The following is a 23527-nucleotide window of genomic DNA, read 5'->3' on the forward strand; positions in this document are numbered from 1 at the left end:
GACAACTTTTGTGCACCATTCAACGGCCCGCTCCACTCCACTGTAAAATCGCGAACTGTAGGAGAGCCAATCATTTTATTTATTTATTTATTTATTTATTTATTTATTTATTTATTTATTTATTCTTAGGGTTTCCAATGTAAGGTGTCGGTCGGTGGCACGTACGGAAGGTCAGCGTAGGCACGTGGGAAGGTACTTTCCCTTATTTGGTTGTGCTAAATTCCCTGAATGCCCTATTTTTTAATTGTTTATTTCCAAAGCATCTAAATTCCACACATTCACTCTCTCCACTGCTCTCTCTCTCTCTAACTCTCACACACTCTCTCTCTCTCTCGTCTCGCTTTCTCTCTCTTGGCGTAGGCACAAATCTCAGAGACTTCAGCAAAGGGGGAGACTAGTGCGGTGGCGTTTTGGCCTTTCCTGCTCTTTCTCTGTTTCACAGCTCAATCTGCATTCTCTCTCAGATCGATCACAACCAACAGCTGCTTCTTCATCTTTCACATTTCTCGGTAAATCTCACTCAATTTCAGCTCAAGATTTTCTTTTTGCTTTAATTTATGCGATGCTAGCTACTTCAATTTATTCTCAATTATGTTGAAGTGTATGGAAATGTATTAATGGTCTAATTCACTAAGTTTTAGCTGTTAGGACTAGCAGTGGACTTGGAATGAGTAATTGAGAAGTTTCTAATTTGACGAAAAAAAAATGAAAGAATGATTGATGGTGCTTAAGATTTTTCTTGGGTGGAAGTTCTTTCTTCGCTTGAAGATAAATTCAATGTGTTATTGGGTTTACTAATTGCATTTATTATTCGACTTGCTTTTGTAATCCTTGACAGTTATGAGCTTGTTATAGTAAATTGCATATCGTTTTAAATGTGTATGTAAATCCAACCTAGATAGTTTGGCACACAATGGGTCTATATGCAAAGACTTCTGTTTTACCATTAATAAAATAATTTATTGAATGGGTTTTGTTGGGTTGGAAATGAAGTATATCATGGTCATTATAGTTAAATTTTGGGGTTATGAAAGAGCTTAGTTGGTGACCGGAAGGTAAAATGGGAGAACAAGGGGGTAGGGTTGACATGATTTGTCATCCGCACTCTAAACTAGGGTAGCTTTGAAATGGTATTATACTCAGCATTTTCCTAGATCTTTTTAAATGCGGTTGTTTATTGTCTGTCTGATGTATCTGTTTTACTAGTCCGTGGATGCACTTTTGCTGTATTACTTACCGTGAGTATGGTCATTTCCATTGTACCTGATGCCATCTTTAGTTATTTTTCATTTTCCAACACATTAATGGAAACTGTTATTGTGTTTTTTGTTAGGAAGCTCGAAGGATTCCTAACATGTGATATAGTATAGATCTGAACTGAACATATCACAATTTATAAATAGTAACTTGTATTTGCTAAATCTAAGATAATACATTCAAATGGCTACTTTTTTTGGCCGAGTTCAAACCGCTATTAAACACAGAAAAATGCATACAAATGTTAAAATGCTTTGGTCACTTTCTTGAATGAGGTTCTCGTGTTGCTTCTACTGTTAGACTTAGTTCTTATTCTCTCCAGGCTTCCTTTTTCTTGCATTTCCGGCTGCTGGATGTCATCGTCAACTAGAGGGAAGCATTTTAAAGCTTGGTGTGTCAGATGAATTATAGTTGCTGTATTATGCTTGACCAGTGCCACTATGGGCATCTTTTTGGTGAAATGGAGTGGACCCTGGCTTCTTTACATTCTACTGCTTTACATAATAACGAATGAATGCAGAGCTATCAGTCGTGATGGTAATTTGACATATATTTGTCTCTCTTGTCCTTTTTCTTCTATTTAATTTTGAGTTGTCTTGAGGCATGCCAAATATTATAACTAATGAAGAAATATCGACTTACTTCTTACCATCAAAACAAAACCTTGGAAATAATGGATATGCTGTTTTATTTTTATTTTTATTTTTATTTGCTGATGTACTTGTATTAGCCTATGTGAAGTTTGGTTAGAAACACTAATCAGGTATCACATAAGTGATTCCAAGAATGTGCCCGTAGTAGTGTGTACGTTTACTTAATCTGAAAAAGTAGTCTATTCTTTTGTATTACTAGACTGACAGACATGCCCTAATCTGATATGGTTGATTTATCGAATGCTGTTTCTAATTTGCAGGTGAGGCACTTCTAAGCTTCAGGACAGCAGTTGTTAGTTCAGATGGTATCCTTATTCAATGGAGACCAGAAGATCCCGATCCATGTAATTGGAAAGGAGTGAAATGTGATAAGAAAACAAAGAGAGTAATCTACTTGTGAGTTCTGAGTACCTATAATTATGTTCTGTATCACTTTATATGCATATCGAACTAACACCTTGTTTCTTGAGATTTATGTGGATGGCTTTGGTTTTGGTTTTTTCTTTGCTTTAGAGGACATCTTGTCCCTGGTAGTGCACCATTGCTCTTTATTAATAAAGTCTTGTCTCCAATTAGAAAAAAAAAAAATAGACTTGTGTGTTTATCTCCACATTGGTGTCAAATGTGTAAAAAAAGGGGGAGAATGTACATCAAATCTTTTAACATTGTTCTTTCACAAGACAAGTAGTCTCGATTATTGGGGATGTTTGACATTTTGTGGGTTTGATCTTGAAATTGTCATCTTTTGTTGGTGTACCGTACTTTGTTAGTAGGGAATAACAAGAAAGCAGTGACTTTTTGAAAGTGTGCAACTTTTACTCTTCAATGGACTGTGATCGAAAAGAAATAGGGGAGTTTTTGAATGCAAGTTGAAGAGGTGCATTTACTTTAGGATAGAATTAAGGTCATAGCTTCTCTTTGGGCATCGTTGTCTGACATTTTAGAGACATTCCCATCAGTGTTATTCTTCTGGATTCGGAGAACGTGCAGTGGGGCATGCTTTTGTTCCTTGGTCCAGTGGTGGATAGACCTTATAATTCATTATCGAGACCTAATTTCTTTTTTGCATAAGAACGAAAATTGTTACTTGCAATTATAAGTTTGCTTCTCATGACTTATCTGGCAGGAGTCTTGCTGGTCACAAGTTGAGTGGATTTGTATCGCCTGACCTTGGGAAGCTAGATCAGCTGAAGATTTTGTATGCATCTTTGAGAAATATAATAGCTTTTCTGGTAGTTGATGTATCTTTGATATATCAAAAATGTCTTCCTCTGACTGATTCTATGAATGATGTATTATGTTGCAGAGCTCTTCATAACAACAACTTTTATGGGACTATTCCTTCAGATCTGGGGAATTGCACGGAGTTGCAGGGAATGTAAGTTCACCTGCACTAATTGTTATCTTGTAAAAAGTGTTCTTATGTTTACTACTGAATGATGGTTGTTCATATTTCCAATTAGTTGGTTGGAGATCATTATATACAGTGATTCAACAAAGAAAATTTGTTTAATAACAGATATGTGCTCATCCTTTTAACTGTTTTATTTTTATTTTTTTCCATCACTGCTAAAAAGGCGACTCCTTTTGTTTTCTGGATATCATATGATAAGGTGATTTGAATGATGGCTTTAGATTTGAATTAGTTAAGTAAGTATTTTAACTTGTTTGGCTGCGAGTGAACCTTGAAATCATATATTAGACATATTAACTGTCAATTTGGTAAACCCTTAACAATAAAAATTAATAATACCAACACTCCTCCTCAAGGTGGTGTATAGATTACAGATGCCCAATTTGCATAAAGTTGAATGAAAAACTTTACTTGGGATGCTCTCAAGAAAAATTATCTTCCATCATGACAGCATTGTACAAATTATGCCGGCATCTAATTTCTCCTTGATAAAATTCTTGTCAAATTTAATACGTTTAGTCCTATTATTTTCAATCTGATAGAGCTTTACCGATTGAAGGCTTAATATCACTATAAAATGGCATAGGAACTTGTATAAAACTCAATTCCTTGAACAATATTTGTAACCACAGTTATTAAGAAATCCAATAAACCATAGCCCAAAATTCTGTTTTTGCGCCTGACCTCGCAACCACTGATTGTTTCTTAGTTTCCGGTTACCAAGGTTCCAATAAAGGTGTAGTAACTTAAAGTGGACCTTCTATCATCAACAGAACCAACTTCCTCAACATCTGTGTATGCTTCCACCTTTAAGTGTCCATGCTTAGAAAATAAAAATCTTCTCTAGGAGCACATTTCAATTATTACATGTGAAAACTTACATCTAGATGCGGAGAATGGGGTGCTATCTTTATATTTGAAAACTTACATCTAGTGTTGTTTTTGTTCTAGTATGTTCATATTTAAAAGCAGCAGTGCTATCTTTCACTTCTTAGTATTGTTTTTCCTTGTAGCATCTTTCATTTAGCTTGTGACAAGAATAGCTTGTCCTAGCTAGGTGTAGCTTAACAATTTGTATAGAAATATCTATATTTTATCCGTGTTTCTTTCTGCACTGAGTAATTTTGCTTATTTTTGAAAGTTGAGTTATAAGTTGCAGCTTTTACAATTTGTTTTCTTTGATTGTCAATAGAAAAATTTCCAAACTATATCTGTATTTTATCCATGTTTCCTTTTATACTAAGTAATCCTGTTTGTTTCCTGCTGAAGTTGAGTTTATTTTGTTGATACAGATACTTGCAGGGTAATTACTTAAGTGGATCAATTCCCAATGAATTGGGAAAGCTTTCAGACCTCAAATATTTGTGAGTTGTTTCTAACATGTTGATAATTTTTTTTTTTTTATCCTTTTAAATCTTTTTTGTATTTCCTAGTTTTAAATTTGATAACTAAGGTGATGCATCCATTGTAAGATTGTAGCGTAAAAGATATCAGATAAACATCCCAGGACCAAATTGTTATCCTGTAGGCGTGAGATTTCTTAGTAACTCATTCTTTCTTGTTTAACAACTGTTTTTCATTGTAATGATAAATTTGTTTAATTCACTGTCTTTTAAAGCAATATGCAGGAGAAGTTAAATTTCGCACTGTACATGCATTGATGTTTTCATGTATACAGTTTTACTATAGCTGTTTATTTAGCTTACCACAAGACAACTAAGCTGCTTAGATATCGATAAAGATATGAAACGGTAAAGATAAGGAATGAATCACTTTGGTAAAGTGGAACCAGAACTAAGAGGATTGCCCAATAAGAGTTTTCTTCACTCATCAAATGCAGTGGATATAGTAGATGAAAGGGTTGCCTGATTCTTCAACTAGTTATTTATACATTTTAATCTAGTGAACCTGCCAGGTAAAATTTTCTAGATTTAGCTCAGGGAAATTTAAATAGTTATCTGTTTAAACTGGGGCAGCAATCTTCGTTTATAGCTTCCATTACTTACTTTTCCTAATTCAATATGGGTTAAGAATTTATAGCTTTAAACAAGTTATTTTGTAGATCTGTTGGCTGCGGTTATGGCTAACTAAAGTATTTAACTTATCATCACTGGATGTGACAATCAGACAGTAAATACTATACTGATTAGCATATTTATGTATAAAATTTCGAGTTTCATATTATACCATAGTAGTTAGTGAATGCTCTCATATGTCGCCTTATGATGTGCAATTATTTTTTATTTTGAATGCTTACCTTGTTCAACAGTTATAATATTTGTACAAATGTTTGGAAGAAATAAACCTATTAGAAGCAATAACATGCATGATATGATTGTTAATTCCTCGCACACATTAACTTCAAATGATGCAAATGATTATGATGTTGAAATACTCTTGGAAAGCATGAAGTCCAATTTATCAAATCAGTAGATTTATTATTCTCGTCCATTTGGTGTTACAATGTGGAACTCATCACTATTTTATGTTCTTAAATTACAGAGATATTTCAAGTAACTCTCTCAGTGGTAGTATTCCTGTGTCACTAGGGAAGTTGGATAAGCTTGTCACTTTGTAAGTAGCCTCATTCTTTTTAGTTATATCCAAACTTGATAATTGGTGCTTTATTGAACATAGGAAATTTGATCTAATTTATTGATCAATGGAATCTTGATTTTCTGTAGCAATGTGTCAAACAATTTTCTGGTTGGACCAATACCATCTGATGGCATGCTTACCAACTTACCTCAAAGCTCGTAAGTACAGCTCATCTTCTGAAGTTTATGTGTTCTGGGTCATCATGAAGCTATTTGATAGTGTACAGTTCTCACTTATTCATGATTCGTATGGTTTCTACTTCATTTCACACTCTTTACATTGCTATGTCCTTTATCTTTTATCTTCCAGTAGGGTGAAATATTTCTAATGTAAAAGTGATGAATTATCAACATGGAAAGGAATTGTTATCATATTATTGCCCATCTAATGTCTACTCTGATAGACTTTCTTAAGATCTCTATCTTGCCACAGTTACTTACAATTTATATGGAACTATGGAAATGTGGTCCCCAAAGATTTCCATGTTATTTAAATAGTCAATTGCTACATTTCATTGCAGCTTTGATGGAAATCGTGGTTTGTGTGGGAAACAAATCAGTACTATATGCAAAGATGACCCTCGAGAATCTCCACCAAATTCCCAATCTCCAAACTCAGGTAAACCTCCTTCGATGTGAAATAGATGGGTGCAATGTGTGTGAATATCCAGAGAATCCTTAGGAAGCGAAAGAATTTCTATTATTACAGAATTTAAAATGTTTAAAACCTTATGGTATTCAGGTTTTGTATTTAACCCATTGTAGATCAAAATCAAGGTGGAAAGAAGAAATACTCCGGTCGGCTACTTATTAGTGCATCAGCAACTGTGGGTGCACTTCTTCTGGTGGCTCTCATGTGTTTCTGGGGTTGCTTTCTTTATAAAAAGTTTGGTAAACATGACAGTAAAGGTCTCGCAATGGATGTCAGTGGAGGTACTGTTCCTAGCTATTTTATGGGTTATATTTGATTTACATGTAGCAAATCTTGAGTTCCTAGACTTCGATATCTCTACTAACATTTTGTTACTTCAGGTGCATCAATTGTAATGTTTCATGGAGATTTGCCATACTCTTCTAAAGACATAATTAAGAAATTAGAGACTTTGAATGAGGAACACATAATTGGTTGTGGGGGCTTTGGAACAGTGTACAAGCTTGCAATGGATGATGGCAATCTATTTGCATTGAAAAGAATTGTAAAGATGAACGAGGGTTTTGATCGTTTTTTCGAAAGGGAGCTAGAAATTCTTGGAAGTATAAAACACCGATACCTAGTGAATTTAAGGGGATATTGCAATTCTCCTACATCAAAGTTGTTAATCTATGATTTCCTATCTGGTGGAAGCCTTGATGAAGCTCTTCACGGTGAGATGCTTTTCTTGTGTTTAACTTTATTGCTTTGACATGCTACATGTGCATCTGGTTTAATGTAATAATAAAGTGATTTAAAGATGAATTAAGGGGGTAATGAATGTAGAACCCAGGAAACAAAGGTGAAAGAAAATCCTTTTTAAATTAAAGAGAGAGAAAACCCCTAGAAGGCAAACAAAGATTGGAATATATATTTTGTGAAAAAAGAAAAGAAAAAAGAAGAAGTAATGCATATAACTATTTCAATATTTAAGACTGTCCAACAAAAGGACAGTGGTGTCTTTTTATTGAGGTTGCTTATAGACATGCATCATGATCTCCATCAGGGGGATATGCATCATTTATCAGGCTCAATATTTAGTGTACGGTATGGTACATTCGTTGATTCAAGATTTCCACTTCAATGGAAATTTTGTGCTTCAAACATTCTTATAACAAGGAGCATAAAATGTGGCCAAAATCACCTTAATAGTTGATAAATCAACCGTGTCTGTGCAGTTCCTGTATTCCTTAATAACATGTTAAAACGCATGCATGTCATAGACATCAAGTATCAAGTAATTTGATTTGCAGAACAATGAAATACCATGTAACTAAATGAGGAATTGGGTAAGTTATTAGTGATCAAGTGCATTTTGGAGAAAATAATGCTGCTAAATTTTTCCATCATATTCAATGTTCTAAGCTTTCGTTTTATTAGGTTGTTTGTTGCTATTGCTTCCAAACGAGAAACAAAACTTAACGAACTAAATTAGTAGGTGAAGATATGGTGAAGAAGCTGTCCCTTGGATGCAATACCTAACACCATCAACTTGCTAACTGATAGCAAAATGATGTTGCATCAAAGCAAGCTAAATAAAATCTTCAGAGACAGCAGCCCTTGGAATTCCCATAATCAAAACCAAATCCAATAACGAATAATGAGGTCCAAAATTGCACTTTGTCCTACCAAAGTTGATCAGTAACCCTAATTTTCATAACATTACTTTCATTTTACCAGACTTTTTTCGTTTCTTGCTTTTGTACAAAATTTTTCCTTCGCATTATACATATTTGTTACGTAGAAATAAACCCTTAACAATAATATTCCATGATGCATTCCACAGAAAGATCTGAGCAGCTAGACTGGGATGCACGCTTGAATATCATAATGGGAGCAGCAAAAGGCCTGGCTTACTTGCATCATGATTGCTCACCTAGGATCATACACCGAGACATAAAGTCGAGCAATATTTTGCTTGATGGAAATCTTGAGGCACGAGTATCTGACTTTGGACTTGCCAAACTGTTGGAGGATGAAGAATCTCACATTACGACAATTGTTGCTGGAACATTTGGTTATTTGGCTCCAGGTAAGCAATATGAATTTGATTAGAGTTTCCTGTTTAAATATGCTGAGCTCTCAACTCTCTGAAGGCTTATATTGACTAGATCCACGGTAGTTTGAAAACAGTAATCATGATTTTGACCTAGAGCAGACTTTCACACACTACCAAAACGATTTGCGGTGCATAAAAGCTGGTGAGGTCAAGACCCTCTTTTTTTATTTGGTCAGTAAACTGATTTGGTTATAACAACAGAGTCGCAATAAAACAAAAGTGAGAGCAGTCCACTAAACTAAACACCCAATAGAGCATCCAAGCTCCCTAAGAGAGTCTAAACAGAGCCAGAACAACAGAATAACACAGTAGAACTCCCAACAACAAAACCACAGAACAATCCTGACAGAATCCGAAGCAGTAAACACAAGAATAGTAATCATGAAAACAATACTAAAAGCTAAAACAGAACATCCAAAAAGCTGCCAAACCACAAACATCTAAATATATCCTAGGAATGGGGGTTACCAATTCATGTTCAGGAGGAACGGAGAATCTCTGATTTCATAAGAAATGACCATAGTGAAGCCCAAAATTTGACCGTTTTCCATAAGGAAACCACGGCATCTCCTCCTTTACCCTAAAATATTATGCTATTTCTTCCTGACCATAATTACTAGAAATCTCTAGCGCACTGCAGGACCTCTGTCTTCTTTCTTCCACTGTAAGCACAATGCCTGAATGATTAAGTAATCACAAGCACAGGGCATCACGCAGCTCAGCCTAGCTACCTCAAATGTCTTAGACCGCTCTCTCAAAGCAACAAGAAAATATAGGAAAATTTGGTGTTTGGAGTCGTCAGGGTATCCCCTTGTAAATCCTTTTCAAGGCGTCTGTTATTCAAAGGGAAGGTGGGGATGGTGCTTCGGAGGTGTGATGTAATGGCTGTTTTTGGGTAGTTTGAGTGGAAAGAAGTTGAAGGATTTTTGACGATGTTAGAGAGGAGGAAGTGGATAATTTGTGGGAGAGAGTGTTTTTGGGCTACTTTATGGGCTCCGGTTTCTCCAGAATTTTGGGACTATTCTTTTTCACTTGTACTATGGGATTGGATTGTGGCGTCTTAGAGTATTGTTATGGTAGTCTGCATTTTGTTGCAAGTCTTTTGGTGCCTGTTTTAAATTTTAGTATTTTCATTGGGTCTGAGGAAACCTTGTCCTCTGTTTCGTACTCTTTCTTTCTTTCCCTCAATGAAGTTTGTTTTCTTTAGAAACAAAAAAAAACAAAAAAAGAAAGAATAAGAGCAGACTCCCCTATCCAAAAATCTTCCCAAAAATGAATCCTCTCCCCATTTCCCAATATAGAGCAAAGGATAGACTCTAAGACAAAAAAATCTGTGATAAATGCCCCTCCATGGACAGTGAATGGAGCCTCTAACCACCACTTTAGAGCCCCACACATTGACATGCAAATCATATTTACTCTGGATGCCTGAATGCCAAAGAGAATCTGACTTTAGAATATATCTCCATAATTACTTCCCTGAAAAGCCATCTTTCTGTTGAGCAAGTTTACCACTCCTAAGCCACCGTTGGCCCTGAGAATGAGATGCAACTTTCTAATTCACTAAGTGATCTATCTTTCCTTCATCCATACCCTTTCTGTAAAAAATCATGCATAAGCTTTTTGTTTTTGTTTGCCACCTTGCAAGGTAACCAAAAAACATAGAGAGGTAGTAAATTGGTAGACTTGCAGATCTGGTTGAACCAAGTTAAGCCTCCTGCTCTGAGATAAAAAGCCGCTGTTCCAACTATACAACCTTTTTTGGATTGTCCCAAACCATGGGGACATGTAAACTGGAAGCTCTGGGGTTTCTCCCTCTAAAAGACAACCAAAGTACTTATAGGCTGACCTTCCACAACATCCCCAACCATGCCCGTAAGAGATTCCAACTTTCTCTTTTAATACCAACTACTAGACGACTATTCACTTGCAACCTTGACCAAACACCAGAATCGCTGTCACTGTAATTTTTTTTCGGGCAACAGTTTCTGTAACTAAGTTCCCAAATTTCCACTCATCCCCTAAAAATTAGAAAATTTTCATTTGCAAACTGAAGGTGCGACCCCATCAGAATTAACACGTGTTCAATCGCTTTTTAATCCCATTTGAGTAATAATACAGTGAGCTTTTAATGAAACCTCTTCTGGATTTAGAAAAAAAAAAAGGGGGGGGGGGGGGGGGGGGGGGGGGAGAAAAGATTGATTAGGGAGGCCAAGTGAGTTGGGATACTCCAGCTTCATGCGATGACAATTTTTTGGTTGGTATGGATGGATAGGAATGTAAGGATATTTGAGACAGCAGTGGATGAGGAGGTGGATCATTTGTGGGATAGAGTTCGTTTTGGGATTTCCTTTGGGCTCAGTGTCTTCAGAGTTTACAGATAGTTTGTTCTGGTTAGTTTTTTTATAATTGGGGTGCTGCTGTATTTTAATTGTCATTGTGACTGCTTGTTATGCAATCTTTTGATGTTTAGATCTGTTTGTAGCTTTACATGAGTGGTCTAGTTAGTTCAGTGGAGAACTTGTCCCTGTACTGTACTGTACTGTTCTTTTTCTAATACATAAAGTATGCTCTTTGTTCAAATAAAAAAATACAAAAGACTTTTCATGACATACAAAAGGGTGTGCACAATGCATTCCTTGTGTTGCTTTGAGATCATACAGAATTTCTTTGAGAATGAATCCAAAGGAATAATCACATAATCAGCAAAGAATGAAAGACCACGGATGCATATCTGAGTTGGATAGAGTGAGCAGTCCCTTGTGTCAAGCTTTAGAAACACATTTTTCTAGTCCACATGCACGATTATAATGTGTTCATTTTCACATACAACACCTCAAACTAGAGGTCTCTGGTAATATATGGGTTTCCAAATCAGCTGCTTATAATAGATGAAATGTATCTATGTTACACAAAAGGGTGGAAAAGTTTCTGGTGTCTATTTGCAGGAAATTCTTTCTGAGAGTAAAAATGTAGTTTATCTTACGTTTATATACATTCTGAGTTACTTGACATCATTGGCAGAGTATATGCAAAGTGGCAGAGCAACTGAGAAGACTGATGTTTATAGTTTTGGGGTCCTGGTGCTTGAAGTGTTGAGTGGAAAACGACCCACAGATGCATCATTCATTGAGAAGGGCCTCAACATTGTTGGCTGGGTATGTCTCTTTTCTACACGTGGTTTCTGTAGAAAGTGATCTTTTTCTTGTGGTTATATTGCTTTTTGATAAGAAGCTAGATCTAGTGGTGACATTGAGTGCAAATTGTGTACTCATTTGGCTGCATATCCACATCAACTATTGGAAAGCAATTACTCCTCTTGTTCAATATGATAGGTGAAAGAAAGAAAATGAAAATTCTGCGGGTTTTGATTGATTGTTGCAGTCAAGTAGGTCTTATGTGAAAGTTTTGGAGCTGCTACCTCCTTAATGGTCCTCCTAATATGATTTTGTGAATTCCACTCCAAGTCAACTCTTCTAATCTATTTATAACGCCCTTTGCAGTTAAATTTTCTGGTCACAGAGAATAGGCAAAGAGACATTGTTGATCCACAATGCGAGGGGGTGCAAGCCGAAAGCCTTGATGCCTTGCTCTCCGTCGCCATTCAATGTGTTTCTTCAACTTCCGAAGATCGACCCTCCATGCATAGGGTGGTCCAGGTGCTTGAATCTGAGGTCATGACACCATGCCCAAGTGACTTCTACGATTCCAGCTCTGATTAAAAAGGCTTTATGCAGGCAGGGCAAGTCAGAATTTGCATCTACATCGGTCTCATCTCATGTCAGGCATGTAATGCAAACAGTGAAAGTGACTCAGAATCTGCAAAGGTACATTATCCATTCGATTCGTTCATTCTTTCTGCAGATTAGTGGCATTTAGAAGAAGGCCTGCACCATCTATTGTCTACATGGCCAAGCATCTTATTCATGACCAATGAGATTCTGAGTGTAATTTGCTCGTCTTGCTCTCATTTTGCTCGGGTGCGTTCAAACTCTTCTCTGTATGTGGATGGAAAATAATTCCACCTGTTGGAGTCATTTATTTAGCCTTTCTTTTTCTTTCATTTTCTTGTAATTCCTCTTGCCTTTTGTTCCCCAAAATTAAGTGTATATGATATTTATATAAATAGAAGGTGGTCGCTCCGAAAATGATTCTTGTTTATGCCATTTTTGTAAAATATGATTTCATGACATTCAGTCAAGTATTGTAGTGCCTATGGCCTCTGTTTGTTATGTAATATTATGTTTCCCTTCTGTACAAATTCAATTCTTAAGTCTGCTTTAATTCTGGTTTTACTTTTTGACAGAATATGTAAAATGTAAAAGGAATTGTGGAGTCAGTTTCTTTTACGTATTATGGTTCCATAATTTTATTATTTAGTCCGCCTTTTAGCAAATACGATTTTTCAATGGCTATTCGTTTTGCATAAGTTATTAGCCCCTTAATTAGCGCATCAGCAGAGGGGAGATGGGCTGACCATGTAGATAATACAAACCAATACTTGTTGGGCTTTTTATTTTTTTTAATATTTTTTTATCAGGAACTTGTAGCGAGTGGTTTACAGAAACAAATAAGCAATGCTAGGTTGTTGGTTAGCAGATGTGCATTAGGACAGTTGGTCGAGGAAGTGTGCCCATGGCGAACATGGGGAATTAGGGATCACCGAGTGTAGCTTAGGTTGAAACAGTTCAAGGTTTGTCTAATTAGGCAGTAATAGATACAACATGAACGTAAGACCAAAACATAAGCCTACCTAATTGTACCAAATTTAGAGTTCCCCTCTTAGATTAATTTCATTTGAAGTAGTTTAAACTATAGCTTCTATAAAATCATCATCGGACCCTTTTTAAGGGATCAAAAAGTTTTTTTTCGGGGGGGCGGGGGTCAAAACAATTCTCAATATCTCAATTTTAATCGTTCTTTGAAAAGCCAACATGCCACTTCAAACTGAGACCAAAATAACCGCATAATTGGACGCAAGGCATTCATTACCGGCTAGTGTTTATCATTTCATTTATAATGGGCTAAAAACTCTCTTTGCATCTCTGATTATAGAGCCTACTCTTGTTTTGACATTGTGTTTTTTTCTTTTTGGGTAGAAAATATACACCCTTTACTTTCTGTTTGGATGAAGGAATTGACAATTACATAGAATTCTAAAATGAAGGAATTTAGATTTTCATCAATTTAAGATTTTAGTGTTTGGATTTATGTATGTCAAACTTTTAAATGACATAATTTTGTAAATGGCACCATGGAAATTGTGAAATGACTCCTATTTTGATTGAAATTAAACTCAGGAATTTGATGCCCTAATTTACACAATTTTTTTCTGTATAAATTCTGTGCTTAAGTTGCCAAGCAAGAGAATTGTCAATTTCTCCTTTTCAATTCTTGACTTTTAGTTGAATTCCAAGTTATTTTCCCTCATCCAAACAGGGCGAAAGTTCACTTGTATTAGTTCATTTTTCCCCTCCCCTATTTCATAATATATATTAAAACCGAAACAAACAAAATAACACAACCTGAGAACATGTTTGAATGGCCATAATAAAATATGTATATATATATATATATATATATATATTATGTTTTTAAGAAAGATCCTTGATACATCCGCACATTACATTACATCACTATTACACTAAAAATATCATTTGCTTTTTCTGCACAGCACCATGCTAGGCTAGCTGAAAGAGCCAAGTACCTCATCCAAATAAGACTATTATTAGACATTAAAATTATTGGTATATACAGTTTATACCAAGTTTATATAGTAGGTTCGTATCCGAAAAAATATTTATATAGGAGCTGTGGGAATGAAATTATAATTACGTTAATTTGGCCGAAGGGGCTTTCTCCTGCCTCTCTATATATGCAGATGGAAACCATCCGGCCTTGCCATTACATTCTCCTTCGGACCATCCATTAGGGCCCACCTATAACATCCATAATGAAAATAAGTAAAAAATAAAAAACACTACTAGAAAATAATGGAGAAGAAAGGATTATAATTTCTTTCATTTTAAATGTGTAAAATAGAAAAACAAAAAAACAAAAAAACAAAACAAAAATGTTTTATATGACGCCTCCGCTACACCATATTCCTTGCTTAGGTGAGACATAAAACAAAAAGGTGGAGTATGGAAGATGTCACACCATATTCCTTGCTACAAGCCACTCCGACTATTAGTTATCGTTCCTCCTATTTCATATCCAAATAATGATACGAAAATGATCCTACCTAATTTTCCATTTAGTTCTTTCTGTTCCACACACTACTAATCCCAGCAATTTTCAGAGTGGGCTATACATACACACACACACACATATATATATATATATATATACAGAAATTCTCTTATGCGGACATCCGGACGTTATTATCGTGCGGACGCTGTGTATTTTGTACTACCCCTTTCTGTTTTCCTGCATGTTTACAATAGGATCCGCACGATAATAATGTGCGGACATCCGGATAAGAGAATAACTGTATATATATATATATATATTTGTGTCCTGTATGTGGTGGGTGACTGAGTTTTTATGAAGTAGACCAATTTTACTTTTTACTAGAATGTGGTGAAATAATTTCCATCGAGTGAGATGGACTTCATAACAATTAGCACCAAATTTTGTATGTCCATGAGGGTGGTTCAGCCCTTGGGCAGAACAGCAGTGCAAACTTTTTTTTCATAACAAAAAAAAAAAAAAAAAAAAAAAAAAGAAAAAAAGAGAGAGTCCACATTTATGCTGATAGCAATGCATAAGCAATAACTAAATTAAGGGAGGTTGTGGTACCTGACGAACCACAACATAATCATCAATTGCTAGATTCAACTCTCCATCTGCTTGAGCATCAAACGGGTGTATAGCCTACAAAATGAAGGTAATTACGAGGGGTGAAAACTCAGAATTACAAGAGAAAAACAAGGTAGATCAACCAACAAACTTATATTTTCAGAGAAGTCAGATCATTCAATAAGGAAATATTTGAAAACAAAATTTGGGAAGATAAGAGAAAAATCATTGTATTGCCATTAACAATAAGCCTGAAAGATAAGCAAATTAAACAATCAGACCAAATGCCATTGACTAAAATGACTAATAATCAGTAACTCCAGCTTGTCGCAAATAAAATGAATACCATTTTACGATCTTGAAGAAAAACTTGTATGACAAGATTCAAACATAAATCTGCTCTGAAGATTTGCCTTGAATTAAGCTAATCAGAATTTGCCAAAAACAAGATTTAGCAAATTAGACAACAAGGCTCAACTTAAGCTAATAAAACAATCCGACATTAATTTAAGCTAATTGACTTAATTTAGGCTAATGCCCAACAATCACTCTAAATGAATAGTTATCAGCCTATACTTCTAGGCAACAAAAATTCAGAAACTGTGATAAGAAATGACAAGCACATTAGCAGTTTATTTTGGATGTGGGGAATCAAATTTCATGGATTTTAAAGGCCTTACTCTTGCAATGAAGAAAGTGTCATCCTGGTAAAGTTGTCCATGATCAACAGATCTATTTGAATTAGTATCAGGATCCATTTTCTCAGATTGTGATGAGAATTCTCTTGGTAGTTTCTCCAGAATCATCTAACCATTTAAAAGAATGCAGGAGTCATAAATTTTCATGTACTGAAAAGAGATAAGAAAACAGCACATAATGACAAAAAGGTGCAGAGCCAAGCTACATAATGCATACCTCAGAATGTAGCTTGTCTAAAATAGCAAGAGCATGTTGATGATAAGATCTCTCAGCATCGACCTGCAGAGTATAGTTACTAGGTTCAAATACACAAGTGTAATATCAGGAGCAAAATACAATAAGTTACCAGTATCCAGCCAAATTTAGTATAAAGAACAATTACAGTTACGACAAATCCACCAAGAACTGGGGGCACCATTGCATTACAGTTACAAATTTAGATACATCTAGCAAGAATTTCTGACAGGAGAGCTTTGCACAAGTTTGAGAAATAACTTTCTCCAAATATCAGCATTAAAACACTTTTCGAGTCAGAAACTTTGCTAGTGGACAGATGAATTATTTTCCCTTGGTGTGATAAGGCCTTTTTCCTCATTTAATCTACTTGCCCTCTCCAGCTAAAGTGAAGTATCAAGAGTAAAGAAGATATTTATTTCATCTATTGCTCTGACAATGTGCAATTGTGGCCCCAAAAAAGACTGATGGTGAGCAGCAATGGTATCCATGAATGTGCAAGTGCAAGTGATGGTGGCACGCAAAAACCTTATCAATTCTACCTTTAACCTTCTCCTTTCCCTCTTATAAGCCATAGGTGCTGTCAAGAGATAGCTTTCTTGTGCTCTCTCACCTTCCTTTTTTACCTCTCCATTCTCAAGTGCAAATTAATTTAAATATATAAGGAAAAACCAGAAATCATAAGTTCTTCTGTGTATTTTTCTTAGCTTCTTTGGGGCCTATTTGGAGTGCTACGGAATTAATTCTGCTTAGAAGGCTTTTGTTTTAAGCACTTATCAGAAGTTCATCGAGATTCCAAGTGCTCCTAGAAACGCACTTGGAAATGTTTCTTGAGGAAGCTCTTGATAGGTGCTTCTCCTGAAAGCACTAAAAAATGCTTTAACAACCCAGAACACTTTAAAATATTTCAGCTAAACAATACGAAAGGCATTTATTGTTATCTGAAAGCGTTTTTTAACACTTCTAGAGGCATTGCTGAACAGGGCATCACTAGATAGTTGAGCCACCAGTTCCGTTGTGCTCAACACAAAGGAATCATACAATTCCAGCATAACAGTTATTCAGAATTCTACATATGAATTGATGCTATTATAGAGACTACATATAACATTTCCTTACGTTCAGCACTACAAGGTGGTCGAAACTTCTGTGGGGTTGAAACAGCAAAAGTTGTTTAAACTAGGAAACGTTTAAAAGGAAAGGAGAAAGAAAACCACTAATATGCGAAGAAGACTTTCCCTATTTACTCAAGTGCGTCAAAATATAAACCAAAATAGTATATATTAAACAGGTGCATAATCTGAGATAAGACCTTGTGAATTTGAACTTGTTTAATGACAGCCAAAACTCGTTTAGCAACTCAATCACGCAATTCCTAAGATATCAAAGGAACTACAATGACATGAAATATTTTAGACTGGTACTGTTGATTTAACTCTCTGAATGGAGTTCTGGCACAGGGAAAATCTGGAAATTAGACTTCTTTAGTGAACTTTTTATTATGAAGGCTTTAGGATTTCATTATTATTACTGTTTATTTATTCCACCGGGGTTATTATTAGATTGCCTATGTAATTGCAACTTAGTTCTTGCCAAAAAGAACTTATGTTCCAAGCTGTTATGCCAAAAAGAAACACTCATATATACCAACTGAAAGGGGCTGCAACAACAGATATACCAACAATACCATTTGTTTAAAAGACCGTATGGTTAAAGAACAATAGCACCATTTTAGGCCACCATCAAGAAAGGAAAAAGCATCCCACTCAAATGCATCACCAATCCTCTTCTTCTTGTGAGGTCCTATGATACACGAAAAGAAGGAATAGATGTCATAATGTTTGACAAAATTAGGTGATCAAAACATGGAATAGGCAACAAAAAGTTTGGATAGAGAAGAAAAGGCAAGCAATGAGACATAGTTGGGACGAATAATTGGCCTAATGATCTTATGAAAACTACAGTCAGGAAAAAATTTGAAGCGGAAGTAGAACGACTAATTAAATGTGGATTCACTCATAAAATATACTAAGAGCAAAAAAGCAATCATGTAGGATTACTATCAACGGGCGAAACTGGAAACATGACCTCCAAAAAGATTGGGGGAACACTTCTAACCAGCTACTACGTCTTTCAAGATGATGAGAAACTGATAATGAGTCCCTCACAAGGATAACTAAGAAGACGGAGCATCCATAATTTACGACAGCATGCTCAACCTTTAAGAATTGTTAAAAATAAATGGCCATCCAAAAATCTGCAAAACATTGCCATCCCCATATAGTCCTGACCCTCCAAAAGCTTCTCCTTAATTAAAGCCAGTGCACTTCCAAAGCACCAGTATACCCTCCCATGTTTTAGATGAACCAATTCTAACCAAAGAAGGGTACAAATTTCCAACAGATGATATAGAAGGGCAGAAGTCACAGAGACGAATAAACAGGCTAAAAGAACTCATCACTCCCTTCCAAAGTCTAACCTTTGCAAAAAGATAGATACACAAATTCAAATTGTATAAAAATAACATAAAATTGAGATGCGCTAAACTAGTGATTACACAGCTCTGTCATTGGATAATCACTTAAACAAGCTTGCCTGTTCCTAAAAACCTTCAGGAAAATCAAAAAGTGCAGACCAATTGGTCACACTTGCTGATCAATTAGTGAGTGTCGAACCTTTTCGAGAAGCAGACTGAATAAATGCATATATACATATAAATACATATAGTGTATTCCTTAATGAAAAATTAGACGGCCAGATGCCAACATTGTTCGACCACCCATTGATACCGTTCAAATGCCGAATCAATTTTTACCAAAACACAATGCTTAGGGCTTAGGGCTTAGGTTTTAGATTTTAGATTTTAACTCTCAAGTTTTGAAAAACAATAACAGCTTCAAAAACCAATTTGTTAAAGAAAAGGAATGCGCATGGTGAATATGTAGTGCACAATGATTATGCTGTAATGAAATGATGTTAAAATTGCTAACAACGATGCAAAAATTATTCAATGAAACTAGTTCATCAACAATGCTAGTTTCCGTATGCATATATATATTGAGCATGAAAAGCATTATTCAGTAAAGCTATTATGTTTGAAATATCTTTTGATTTTCAGATAACTTCATCTTCCTATTATTTGGGAACTAAAAATTATACACCTACAATAACGTATAGTAATTACTTATGGATTATAAAAATAAATACAAACTTTCCACAGGTGTTTGTGCAAAAATTATGAATTCAGTGAATGTATATCATGTACTAAAACACAAAAAAATTAAAAAAATCTAAAATAAAAATCTAAAAATGTACTGTACAGAGGAGGCAGAAAATTAGGCTACTGAGACTGTAGGCGCATTAATCATATAAAATCTTCAGGGAATCAACATAACAGCTATTACATTAATAAGCCTTTCACATAGAGAATAGATCTATTTATATCCATAAGTGGAAACCAAGATGTAACAGCAAATGCAGTTCTCACAAAAAATTAGTAACAATACCATGGTACAAAGCTTATGGAAAGTCATCTGTTGCTGATGCTCCTCAACTGACAACATTGCAGCAGTTGCTTCTCGCCCAAGTGCCACTGTTGTAGATTTAAGTTCTATCAATCTTGCTTCTGCATTCTGAAGCTTCACAGAACTCTCTGCAGATACAGAGCCCCTGGATTTCAGCCGACGCCTCAATACTTCGGCCACCTGATTAGAAGATAAATATTTATTCACTAAGCAGATGCATCATCCAAGACCATTATATACAGGAAGTGACATCAAGATATACCTGGGCTTCCACCTCCTGACGCAGTTTATCATAACGATGAGTCAAGTGGCGAGCATCCTCCAAAGGAGCTCCCGTTATTTGCGCCCGTAAAGGTTCAGCAACCTACAAATTTCAATCCTGTACCATGATTATAAACCAAAAAGAAAGGAAAAATGGAAGAAACTACAAAATTATACAGTAAATTTTGGTAAGTTCAGCCTCATAAAAACTATGAGTAGATTCAATTGGTAAAGCCTCTTGTCATCGTGCAAAAGGCCTGGAATAATGCTGCCTGCACTAAGGTTGAGTGAGTTTGTGAGATGTGAGAGTGCTACCTCCAGTTGGGTAGCCCAATGGTCCAATGCATCTCCAACGGAGCAAAACAAAATCATCACTTATATAACTAACCAGTCACCCATACAAAAATAGCACAGATCAATTTTCTTCCCAAAATGGTATATAATTTTCAAATACACACACAGAAATTATATTGGCATGTTGGTTTCAAGAAAATGTTATGAAGCTTTTTGTCACAAGATTATTTTCAAGGGCCACATCCTGAGATTTATCCAATGTTTATAAATATAAAATAAAGAAATAAAACATAAAACATAAAAACAGTGAAGAAATTACCTGCTCACCAAGGATCTTAAGAAATATCTCTCTCTCCTCTTCGATTGAATTATGTGAACTACCAAAGAAATCCGAAGCTATCACTAGAGGAGTGCTAGTGCTTTGATTTTCAGCTCCATATTTGCAGCAATCCTCAGCTAACCTTCTCACTAAATTATTAAGATGAAATTTAAACTACTAGACTTGTAGAATGAACCAAATGCAGTAAATTAGAGAAAGCCTTGTCACCTATTTCCATTTGTTTTGAGCTGATCGATACAAAAGCTTCAACTCCCCGAACAAGACTCCGCTGAAAATGCTGGGTAACATATCTTATTGTTAGAATTTGGAAAAATGAAACCACTGATGATGCATTAGCAGATGGTGCATGCCATAATTCATTAGTCAGATGAAATAAGATGAACCAGTAGTTAGCAAAGAAAAAGCCAACTTCATAGCGGCATGATAACTTTACCTTTGCTGCCCTCGTCGAATTATATAAATCTTGAAGATTTTGGTGGCACAGAAGTTCAGCTTCATCAATCATAACAGCTTCATTACCTAAGCTTCCCAGCCGTTTCAAAACAGCCTGCAAGATATTCAACACTACAATCTTAACATATGACTGAAAACTTGTCCACAAAGCTTAAGCAGATAGGAAATATCAGCTTAAGACACATTAGCACCCCCTCCCACATGAAAGTCCAGTCCATAACCATGAGCCAAATGTGACATTGCATAGGCAGAAAACAAAAGATGTAATCACAATCACGTCATTCATGATTCCTTGCTCGCTCTCAATGAACTACCCTCCCCATCCTCCAATTTATCACAACTTGTTTACCCTTCTACCACTACTTATTCGTGAAACAGTTCCGACTTAATGTCCCAATATCCCATCTATTTCACTTATATGTCTTGTGCCTCCAAGATGTTTCCACCTTAATAATCAAATCTTCAAACCTAGTCCCTTAATGTCACAATAAATATCTCTATAGAGCATCTAAACCAGAGAGAAAAGTGCTCCGGGTTTCTAGTAATGAAAAAATGAAAAATTTAGTTAGTTTCCATGCTTTGTATACACAGGTACAGGGAGAGTACCATACCACTGATCACCTATAACATAGATCAGGTAAGAAATTTCCAAATTCTTCACAAAACAAATAAGATAGGTGTCATGCAAAAAACAATGGGTTTTTAAGTGCCTCCAGATTTGAAAAATAAAAGTGTGTAGATTTTATAGCCACAAGCACGAGATGGGAATTCTTTTTAATTTTGTTGCTTTCTGTTAGGGATTTACCTATTTGTTTTGTTCTGTTTATAAGAATTCAGGGGTGTAATTAGTTTATTAATTTTGGGAATTTTATCACACTGGGATTGATTAGATATGTAGGACTTACTGTAATTCAAGTTCCGAGCTTTGTATATTGAATAGAGAATAAAGTGATAAACTTTCCTACTTTCATATCTCTGTTCTTATTCTACTTCTCTTTTGTACTTCAGTTTTCTTGGTTCTACATCAATTGGTATCAATGTACACAATTTGACACAACAATCCAAAAAGCCAAGAAATTTCATAATATAACCACTAAAGAACACAAAAACCTCCACTAAAGACAAAAAATTGACAAATTTGTCATGTAGAAAACACAAAAAATCCAACTTTGAATCGTTCAAAACCAAAAACTCCGCGGTAATTCAATGTTCAACAAAAAGTTGACTTAGCCAATGTCTTGTTAACATAAAATTGAAAAACAAAATGAAGTTAGTTGCTAAGCTTACTTAACATTCAAAGACAAGAGAAGCACTTAAGCGAAAAGCCAAAAGTTAAAGCAGACGATTAGAGCAATCAATAATAATAAGCACCTGCTGCTGCTTTGCGACTTGCTCCCTGAGCTTACTGGCTTGCTTCCGTATAGACTCCATACGGAGAGAAAGCCCTAGATAGAAGAATGATCTTGGCGGTCAGAGAGAAAGTGGTTTGGCTTTTACTGGTAACAGAAAGGAAGAAGAAGAGAGAAAGCGAATATATAAAAGAACAGAAAAAAGTAGGGACTTTATGAGTTAGAGAGATCGAATATGAACAAGTTCATTACATCATTTTCTTTTCATTTTCTAATCCTCCTTTTTCACTTAGAAGGCCAAATTACATTTTTGGATTTGTAGTCTAATGCAATTTCACTATGGTCCTTGTAATTTTCATTTTGACAAATATTAAATGTGGTCAAATTCATAGATGAAATTCGATGTGGTAATATGAAATTCATTTTTTTAAGTACAAGTGATCGATGAGAGTTTACACAGACATTACTTGGGTGTTGGGGAGTTTCAAACTGAGATATACCACACTAGCGAAATTCATCTTTTTTTTATTATTAAAACAATTTTGGACTTGTAGACTTTGATTGCTATGCAAAAGAGGTATAGTATTGGCGATGGAAAGGGGTTTTCAAAATGTTGTCTTTGAAAGTGATGCTCTCCAGATCATTACAGCACTTCAAAGTAACTCCATAAATAGGTCCGTCATTGGACCAGTGGTGGGAGGATACCAAGAGCTTGCTAACACATGTCACTGAAGAAGGTTTTACCCATATTCGTCGTACTGCAAGTGGTGTGGCTCACCGTATAGCGCACTTTGTCTTGCATATAAGGGCTTTTATGTACTGGTTTGAGGAACCTCCTGATTTTATTTCTGATGTACTGTATGAGAATTATAATTTGTGATCAAAGAATTTTCTTTGCCCT

At 35.5% G+C, this 23527-nt stretch overlaps 2 protein-coding genes across 2 annotated transcripts; one reads left to right on the forward strand and one right to left on the reverse strand.

Moving 5' to 3' along the window:
• Nucleotides 1-265: 265 nt before the first annotated feature.
• On the forward strand, nucleotides 266-12932 carry LOC110749064 (LRR receptor-like serine/threonine-protein kinase FEI 2). The gene is made up of 14 exons (XM_021949086.2): nucleotides 266-509; nucleotides 1580-1794; nucleotides 2171-2306; nucleotides 3037-3108; nucleotides 3217-3288; nucleotides 4617-4688; nucleotides 5827-5898; nucleotides 6009-6080; nucleotides 6443-6540; nucleotides 6687-6854; nucleotides 6954-7286; nucleotides 8399-8644; nucleotides 11696-11829; nucleotides 12175-12932. The coding sequence occupies exons 2-14, from the start codon at nucleotides 1698-1700 to the stop codon at nucleotides 12391-12393; spliced, it is 1791 nt and encodes a 596-aa protein (XP_021804778.1). The 5' UTR covers nucleotides 266-509; nucleotides 1580-1697; the 3' UTR covers nucleotides 12394-12932.
• A 1281-nt stretch (nucleotides 12933-14213) lies between these two features.
• Nucleotides 14214-22872, reverse strand: LOC110749063 (SH3 domain-containing protein). The gene is made up of 10 exons (XM_088253586.1): nucleotides 22649-22872; nucleotides 21258-21371; nucleotides 21032-21101; nucleotides 20804-20952; nucleotides 20192-20293; nucleotides 19912-20109; nucleotides 16388-16450; nucleotides 16153-16278; nucleotides 15473-15547; nucleotides 14214-14610 (listed from the first exon to the last, which is right to left on the reverse strand). Exons 1-10 carry the CDS (start codon nucleotides 22706-22708, stop codon nucleotides 14503-14505), a joined length of 1065 nt encoding a protein of 354 aa, XP_088109712.1. The 5' UTR covers nucleotides 22709-22872; the 3' UTR covers nucleotides 14214-14502.
• Nucleotides 22873-23527: the final 655 nt, after the last annotated feature.

This window comes from Prunus avium, chromosome 5 (genome assembly GCF_965620075.1).
Source record: "Prunus avium chromosome 5, drPruAviu1.hap1.1, whole genome shotgun sequence".
Taxonomy (NCBI): domain Eukaryota; kingdom Viridiplantae; phylum Streptophyta; class Magnoliopsida; order Rosales; family Rosaceae; genus Prunus; species Prunus avium.

What these genes read in the sequence shown, in the direction of transcription:
- LOC110749064 (XM_021949086.2), top strand. Translation starts at nt 1,698, where the DNA reads ATGGGCATCTTTTTGGTGAAATGGAGTGGACCCTGGCTTCTTTACATT. An exon ending in CTAGATCAGCTGAAGATTTT is followed by an intron (nt 3,109 to 3,216) that starts GTATGCATCTTT and finishes ATTATGTTGCAG; the next exon opens with AGCTCTTCATAACAACAACT. An exon ending in CCTTGATGAAGCTCTTCACG is followed by an intron (nt 7,287 to 8,398) that starts GTGAGATGCTTT and finishes TGCATTCCACAG; the next exon opens with AAAGATCTGAGCAGCTAGAC.
- LOC110749063 (XM_088253586.1), bottom strand. Translation starts at nt 22,708, where the DNA reads ATGGAGTCTATACGGAAGCAAGCCAGTAAGCTCAGGGAGCAAGTCGCA. An exon ending in AAGTCGCAAAGCAGCAGCAG is followed by an intron (nt 21,372 to 22,648) that starts GTGCTTATTATT and finishes AATATCTTGCAG; the next exon opens with GCTGTTTTGAAACGGCTGGG. An exon ending in ATTATGTTGTGGTTCGTCAG is followed by an intron (nt 14,611 to 15,472) that starts GTACCACAACCT and finishes TGGATGTTATAG; the next exon opens with GTGGGCCCTAATGGATGGTC.